Source organism: Microtus ochrogaster, unplaced genomic scaffold (genome assembly GCF_000317375.1).
Source record: "Microtus ochrogaster isolate Prairie Vole_2 unplaced genomic scaffold, MicOch1.0 UNK24, whole genome shotgun sequence".
NCBI lineage: Eukaryota > Metazoa > Chordata > Mammalia > Rodentia > Cricetidae > Microtus > Microtus ochrogaster.
The window spans coordinates 5,393,203-5,401,467 of record NW_004949122.1 but is presented as its reverse complement, the minus strand read 5'-3'; the positions used below and the strand labels follow the sequence as shown (position 1 = coordinate 5,401,467).

Sequence of the window (8,265 nt, the reverse complement as noted above, 5' to 3'; positions counted from 1 at the left end):
GTCTTTCAGAACAGCCGGACGCCAGTTATATAAAGCTACAAAAACCCAGAACTTAATTTATTGCCTAGAAGCACATACACATGTCACACACATGTCACAACAGGTACAGGAATATTAAACACCAAGTTTACCAGGATGTTCACTCCAGGAGAGAAACACACAGAAAGGAACCAGAGAAAGATGCAGATGAGTCCTCAACTAATTTGTAAGATTTCTATCTTGAGGGGCTGGAGACACGGCTCTTCCAGAGGATCTGAGTTCAATTCGCAGCACACACATAGCAGCTAACAACTGTCTGTAACTTCAAAATCTGACACCCTCACACAGATACACATGCAGGCAAAACACCAATGCACATAAAATAAAAATAAATTAAAAATAAAAAGGTTTTCTATCTTGAAAAGAAACGGTGTAGTGGGTTGTAGTAGCCCACACCTGCAATCCCAGCACTTGTGAGGTTAGCCTGGGCTACTTGGTGAACCCCTCTTTGGCCCCTAAAATGTATACTGAAGTGATGAAGAAACAGGGATTCACTGTTGGTGGGAGCCCATATGGTTCTTCCTAGAAAGACGGTTTTGCACAACCAACCAAACTTACAAATGTGTCATTTGACCCCATCTGCTAGAAATTTTGCTTTCAAATATATGGATATGTCTACAAAGTTAAGTACACAGATTGTACACTAAAGTATTGCTTGTGAAAACAAAGGCTTGGAAACAGCCTAGATGCCACTGAGTTAATTAAATTTTCTGTCGCTACGATAAAATATCTGACAGAAGAGGCTGGAGAGATGGCTCCGCAGCCAAGATGATGATTCGTTGTTCCTCCAGGGGACCCTCGTTCAGTTCCAACACCCACACTGGGCAGTTCACAACTGCCTGTAACTCCAGCCCCAGGGCCTCTAACACCCTCTTCTGGAGTCCTCAGGCACCCTCACACACTTGGCATTCACTACACACACACACGGGGGGGGGGGGGCTGACAGTTGTGTTTCCTAGGTAATTCTAAATCCAGTCACGGTGACAGCAAGATGAACCAGCTCAGGCACTTAGTTTTATTTTTTTAAAAAAAATGCAGTAAGATGACGTGCCATGATGCATATCTGAAGCTGAAGAAGTGAGCGCCTAAAGGAAGAGTATCTCAAGTTCCAGGGCAGCCTGGGCTAAGAGAAAGACCCTGCTGGGGGGTGTGTATGTGATGATACACAAAGATTTCTCAGGTGAAGAATTCAGGGCACTAGTTGCTACCATGTACAGAAAGTGGCAGTGTGTGGGAGAAAATGGTTTATGCTTGTATACGCATAAAATACGTGATAAAGCGGTCACAGGTTCTGACTGCCTGTGAGATGGGCAGAGACTTTGTTCTGCAAGCTGTCTTATTTTATTTTGGTGTGGGTGAACATACTGCTACTCAAAAACTGATTTAAAAAAATGCAAAACTCTAAAGCAAGACAAGATCCCTTAACTTCCCAGGCTGATATTGCTGATGATTAAAGGGGCCCTTGTCATCTGCTCCACTGTGGTGTCTTCCAGCCTGCCAATGATATGCACAGCCAGAGCCAGCATGCCCAGCGTGGTGGCGTATACCTTTAGTCCCAGCACTCAACAGGCAGAGGCAGGCAGATTTCAGTCAAAGACCAACCCGGACAACAAAGAGAGTGCCAGGCCTGCCAGGACTACACAATGAGACCCTGTCTTAAAGCAAAAAGACAAGAGCCAAACATAAGGACCCTCATTCTGTCGGCACCAGGTACCTCTGTGGGCTAACGCAGACTCTGCGTGTTTCTAGACTTGAGTTTCCATCTTCCGTACAACAGGGACTTCCTGTCTCAGACGTGTTACTGATCCTCCACCCCACCAAATAAAATGCCAAAGTCAAAAAGTACCCAGGACAGGGCACACCAGGATCCTCAATTATCCACTCCCAGAGACCCCAAATCCAGACTATTACCTCCCCAACAAAAGCCTGCTTGTACCACCACAGCAGTCTGCCAGTAATTATGCCCAATCACAAACCCAGAGCCCAGCAAGGCCTCAATTACTCTGCAAAGGGACCTAAGGAAGGGTGGGCTACCCAGAGTGTAAAGCCCACATATGACCTCTGCGGAGACCTGGTAACAAGGGGTCCTGAGCAAGCACACGCACACACCCCAAGACCCTCTCCAGAAATCCGTTTTCTGTCTCTCCCTGTCTGCAAATTCTCCCCACCTCCCACTTTTCCAGGTTAAGGTGCAGCATCTTCAAGCCATGGCCTGGTTCTACAGCACGTGACCATCCCTGGACAAACACTGTGGAGAGATGCCCAGGCCGGACCTTGAGAGGGATTCTGGAATCTTCTTTGTGGTATCCAGAAACAAAGGGGCCCTGGCCTACTCTGCAAATGTCCTGAGAACACCATTAGGTCTCCAAACCCACAGTCTGGCGGGTTTTCACAAAATGGAATCCCCATCATGTGGAGCAAAGGGCCGGGAAGCCATGAGATGGGAGGGCTTGCTGGTGTGTAAAGAGGCTTGGTTAGAGTCTAAAAGTCAATTTAACATGCTTTTAACTAAAATGTGTAGGATCTGACCTAGTATGTGCAACAGGTGAGCTCAGAGTGGCGCGGTGGAGAGGATTTGGAGTTGATGAAGAGAGATGGACAGAGATCAACGTTAAGTGTGTCAGAGTGATGTGGATGCCCAAGGTCTGAATGCGAAGCTGAAAGTCGGTAGTTATTGCCTGTGGAGCTGGGTAAGGAGGGCTAAGCCCCACCGAAGCCCCCTTTTCAAGAGTCGGCTTGCGCAGAAAAGGGCTTCAGCCTCCTGGATTCTTCTCTCCTGGCGAGGGAACCGGAATCTGGAACTGTTAAACGACCCATAAGAAAGGGAACCTGGGGACCTAAGAAAGGGAACCTGGGGGACAAGCAGCCGGCCCGGTGACTGTGTGTTCAACCTGAACCATTCTGGGGAAGCGCAGCTTGTGCCCGCACAGAGGGCGGCAGTGCCTTCTGCGACAGCTGCCGGAAGCCCCAGCCCGGGAGAGAAAGTCTTCATTAGGGACCAGTGACTTGCTCAAGTCTGTCCGTCTAGACGTCGGAGCTCCCGGCCGACTTGCTGAGAGGCTGCTGCGTCGGCCACTTCCTAGCTCTGCATTTGCAGGAATTTCTCTAGCAGCACAAGGAGCTGGAGACGCTGATGGCTCCTGGAAACCCCGGCCAGAGAAACACGGAGCTCCGTCTGACTCAGGACCGTAGCCGCTGGAGGTGGGCGCAGGCTGGAGGTCACTAAGCAGACACCCAGATTTGTCAAAATGAACGGGGGCGAAACGCGGTGGCCCACACAACCTCTGCGAATGGGCCCAGAGGAGCAGAATCCCTCTCTTGCCAGAACGTAGGGCCCTCCCTACCCAGCCTGTCTAAGGGGGTAGAAAAGTAACTCAAAGCTCACCCCACCGCTTCCTGGTGCGCCTGCTGCAACCCCCTCTCGCTGAACCGCTGAACCGCAGTGCAGACAAGCACCTTCTCCCCAGTCTCCGGTCCTTAGCTCTGGCTGCTTACCGCGCCAGACACGGCCTGGGAGGTGATCCCCACGGCGCCTGCAGTTCTGTTTCCCAGCCTTGTACACACATGAGGCACCCTTTCTCCACGTGGGATTAGGGTGCTGATCCTGCAAAGGACAGCAAGAAATCAATTCCCAGGAATGCATGGCTATTTCCACTCAAAAAAAAAAAAAGAAAAGAAAAGAAAAGAAAGAAAGAAAAAGAAAGAGAAAAAGAAAGAAAAAGGCCCATAGAGACTCTGTCCTACACCCGCAACACACACACACACACACACACACACAAGATCCTTAAAGACTGAAAAGGGAGCCGACAGAGGAATTTGGGGAAGTGATGACACACACAACAATGCTGTCACACCTGGCTGCTGAGGAGCTGAGCAGCGGAAATGGAGCCGTTTGAGGGGGTGGGGAGAGAAGGGCCCAGGGTCAGCTTGGGTGGTCAAAAAGAGAAAAAAGAAAAGAAAGAAGAAAAAGAAATGGGGGGGAGTGAAGCTACCACCTCCAGAATGGGACCAGAGCCAGATGTTTTGCCCCTGCCCAAACCAACCAGACTCATCACGCCTACCCTAGCTGGACACGCCTGATGTTTAGGAAGAAGACAAACACCTGCAGGCCTGCTCAGATAGCAGTCGGAGTTTGAAGAATTGCTGTTTGCCCCTTGTGTACTCCGGACTGGACTGCGAGAGATAGCCTAGAAAAACATCCTAACCATTTGGGGATATTTTCAGTAAGGGCTGGAAGTAGGTATCTCCCAGGGAAATCAAGAGGACTCCAGCTCCCGCTCACCCCAGCGGTTAGGCCAGGTTTGCCCTGTTGACCTGTCTGGAGACATCTTCAAGATGCTGGATTCCAGAGGCATGCACCTACCCAACCACACACAGAGAGAGACACACACCCTGTCCTCCTTCCCCTTCATCTCAAAGTGGAGAGCACACAATGTAGACAGGCGTCTGCGGATTCTGGAGCCACTGGCCACTGCAGGCTCTCAGGATTCTGGAGAATTCTTGAAGACCAAGCAGCCTGAGAGAAAGAAGTAAAAACAGACACTAAGCTAGCCACCTAGACATGCCAATCACCGATACACCTTCAGGGCGTTCATTCAGACCACGACCCTTCACAAAGTGTCTGGGCACTCTGTGTGCAGCACCCAGGAGTTTGAAGATTTCAAACACCAGCCTCTCTTAAGCTTCAAGACTGGACGTGCGTTAAGGCTGAGTTAAACGGCACACCTGATTTTGGGCCGGCACAGATTTCATCTGAGTTCTTTTCTATTCTTGCAGGTGTAACTGGTTACCCACCAGACTTCTGTTATCTTACAAAACCTTTAGAGAAAAAACATCAAAACTACTGCCCACCATGACTGAGATGTAAGCAAGTGCCTCCCCAGCCTGTTGCTTTTCTTTTCAGTCAGTAGAAACAGAATTACCGAAGCTGGGAGGGGAGGAGGCAGGTAAAGATTGTGGGGGTGGGGAAGAAAGGAAAGAAGATGTTACATCCACGAGCCATGTTTAATCTGGTACTTGATTCCCACACCTCACTAACGAGCAGATACAACTCTCAAACCTTGCACATAAGCATACCTGTGTTTCCGAACAGCTCATTTGCAGTATTTCTTACATCACAGACCGCCCCCCCCCCGTGACACCTGTGCACACAACAGTCCTCAAAGTCAGTCCCTCAGCAACATCCTCGTCGTCGGTGTCCAAGCCAGAGTACAGGGAACGCTAGTTGGTCTTTAAAATACACATCCAACTCGTGGGATTGCAAGGATAATTCCGAGAAGAAACCTGGTGCCTACATCCACCCGCAGCACAGGGAGAAAAGCAAAGAATCGATGCAAGCGGTACTCCTGGGTGCCTCTTCCCAGCGATCCTCTCCCCAGCCCCAGTCCGACCCAGAGAGCTCGAGGGACAGAACAGGCCAAAACTTCTGCCTTCCGTGACACGAGCTTTGGGCTGGTTTACCTCCAGCAGCCGCAAAGTTCTACCACTCCACCCCGGTCCGGCCCCTCGCCATCTCGCCCCTCCCTAAGCCTCAAGCGAAAAGTCTAGCCCCAGCACAGCCCCAAGCAGAGAGCAAGGGAGTTGTTTTCTGTCACCTGAATGCTGCCAGGAGGGTTGGATCACTCCTCCTCTCTGGGGACTATGTTCCCGGGACACTGACAGGGTGCAGCGAGCCCTCGTCCGGACCTTCCGTGAAGCAAACACCCGCAGATTTCAAGGACTCATGAGTGTGTGAGTCCGGCGGGGTCTCCTAAACTCCCAAGGCCCGGGGCAGGCCGGTCCAAGTTGTGCGGGCCGTTTAAAGAAAAGAGAGAGAGAGAGACTTGGAGATGAACTCGCCCGTGCGCTGCTGGCTGCCCCACTATAGGGGCGAAGGCCCCTGACGCAAGCGGAACTCTGCGGAGCCCATACGAATCAGAACGGAGCAAGGCTCCTGGCGCACTAGGGACTCCAGGAGGCAGCTGCGCCAGAGACGCGGGTCGCGCCTCGGGAAACCGGGTGGTGGGGGAGGGGAAAGCTCCACCAAGAAAACCCACCGAGGCGGGGACTGGCCTGGGCGGGGAGGGGCGGCGGGGCCGGAGCCCCTCGCTGTTGGGCAAACTCCCGATGGCCAGAGGCTGACTTCCACTCCCGCCGACCGCTCCCCGGGGGGGAAAGAGGAGGGAGAGAGCGATAGCAGCGAGAGGCCTCCGGTTCCCGCAGCCTGCAGAAGTTGGAGGCTCAGCAGCGAGCGCTCACTTCTGCGCCCGCCTGCAAGGCGAGCCTGCGCCCGGAGAGCACAGCCCCGGCACGGCCCGGCCGAGGAGCTCCGGCTTTTGTCATGATGGCCAGCTACCCCGAGCCCGAGGACGCCACGGGGGCCCTGCTGGCCCCGGAGAACGGGCGCACAGTCAAAGAGCCCGAGGCGCCGCCGCCGAGTCCGGGTAAAGGCGGCGGGACAGCACCCGAGAAGCCGGACCCCGCGCAGAAGCCCCCTTACTCGTACGTGGCTCTCATCGCCATGGCGATCCGCGAGAGCGCCGAGAAGAGGCTCACCCTGTCGGGCATCTACCAGTACATCATCGCCAAGTTCCCGTTCTACGAGAAGAACAAGAAGGGTTGGCAGAATAGCATCCGCCACAACCTCAGCCTCAACGAGTGCTTCATCAAGGTGCCGCGCGAGGGCGGCGGCGAGCGCAAGGGCAACTACTGGACGCTCGACCCGGCTTGCGAGGACATGTTCGAGAAGGGCAACTACCGGCGCCGCCGCCGTATGAAGAGGCCCTTCCGGCCGCCGCCAGCGCACTTCCAGCCGGGAAAGGGGCTCTTCGGGTCCGGAGGAGCGGCGGGTGGCTGCGGCGTAGCGGGAGCGGGGGCGGATGGCTATGGCTACCTGGCGCCGCCCAAGTACCTGCAATCGGGTTTCCTCAACAACTCCTGGCCCCTGCCGCAGCCGCCCTCGCCCATGCCCTATGCCTCCTGCCAGATGGCTGCGGCCGCTGCAGCAGCTGCGGCAGCCGCTGCAGCAGCCGGCCCGGGCAGCCCCGGTGCAGCCGCGGTGGTCAAGGGGCTGGCTGGCCCCGCCGCTTCCTACGGGCCGTACTCGCGTGTGCAGAGCATGGCGCTGCCGCCCGGCGTCGTGAACTCCTACAACGGTCTGGGAGGCCCTCCCGCCGCGCCCCCACCGCCACCACCGCACCCCCACCCGCACCCTCACGCACACCATCTGCACGCCGCCTCCGCACCCCCGCCAGCTCCGCCACACCACGGGGCTGCCGCGCCACCCCCGGGTCAGCTCAGCCCCGCCAGTCCGGCCACCGCTGCACCCCCGGCCCCCGCGCCCACCAGCGCGCCGGGCCTGCAGTTCGCCTGCGCCCGGCAACCCGAGCTCGCCATGATGCATTGCTCTTACTGGGACCACGACAGCAAGACGGGAGCGCTGCACTCGCGCCTGGATCTCTGAGTGGCACCGTGTGCGGGAGCGACCCCTGAGTGGAGGAGCCGAGCTCGGGTCGCAGCCGCAGCAGCCAGCCGGACAGCACACACTCCGGGACAGCCTTTTGAGCCAGAGCCCTCGAGCCGTCTGCGCGTCCTCGTTCCTCCCCGCTCCTGCGACTCCGCTTTGTCGCCTCCGCTGTTCCTCCGGTGTTCTTCCCCACCGGGCCTCTGCCTTCGTGCCCTTCTGGCCGGAGGCCGCCCTCTCCGCGCTTTCCGCAGGCCCCCGCTCCTCCCGGAGTCCCGGAGTCACCGCAGGGAGTGTGTCTCTGGCCGAGCTGCGGCCGCGCTGACCTCTTGGCCTTCTCTTTCCAGGTCGGTGGACCTGAGCTCGACTTTCTCCACCCCACAACCGCCGCGCTGTCTGTGGCTAGAAGCGCTGGGCTGCTGGGGTAGCAGGACCCACGCTGCCGGAGAAAGGAAAGAACGTGCCTCGTCGCTCCGCGATCCCTCCTGGAACTGATCAGAAGCCGCTTGCAGAGGGGCCCTCTGGGCGGGGCGGGGGTTGAGCCCCAGGCTGGAGCAGGGACTGCCTCGTTCCGCGGCCTGTAACCCGGTTCACATCCCCTCGCCTAGAGAGGCCGCGGTGCCTCCGCTCTTCAGCGCACTGCTTCGGGTACCTCCTTGCCAGGGTGGCTGGCTAACGTCTTGCTAAAAAGATCGGTGAGGCTTTTAAAATATATTTTTAAAAAAATACTTTTTAAGGGGAAGAGAGAGAGAGAGAGAGAGAGAGAGAGAGAGAGAGAGAGAGAG

At 55.7% G+C, this 8,265-nt stretch overlaps 1 protein-coding gene and 1 long non-coding RNA gene across 3 annotated transcripts in view; one reads left to right on the top strand and one right to left on the bottom strand.

Annotated features, from left to right (window-relative positions):
- Positions 1–270: 270 nt before the first annotated feature.
- Positions 271–6,025, bottom strand: LOC106144361. 2 transcript variants are annotated; one of them, XR_001229438.2, is made up of 5 exons: positions 5,634–6,025; positions 4,431–4,555; positions 4,101–4,239; positions 3,425–3,643; positions 271–3,261 (listed from the first exon to the last, which is right to left on the bottom strand). It is a non-coding gene; the product is annotated as an uncharacterized LOC106144361 (long non-coding RNA). The 2 variants fall into 2 exon arrangements; XR_003378810.1 differs by lacking the exon at positions 5,634–6,025 and having other exon boundaries at positions 272–3,261; positions 4,431–4,829.
- Positions 6,026–6,292: 267 nt separating this feature from the next.
- The window catches only part of Foxl2 (forkhead box L2), a 2,663-nt gene continuing 690 nt past the window's right edge, over positions 6,293–8,265 (top strand). Inside the window, exon 1 of the mRNA XM_005367825.3 lies at positions 6,293–8,175. Coding sequence (XP_005367882.1) covers positions 6,359–7,480 — 1,122 coding nt within the window. The 5' untranslated portion in view covers positions 6,293–6,358 and the 3' untranslated portion in view covers positions 7,481–8,175. The remainder of the gene's footprint in view (positions 8,176–8,265) is intronic.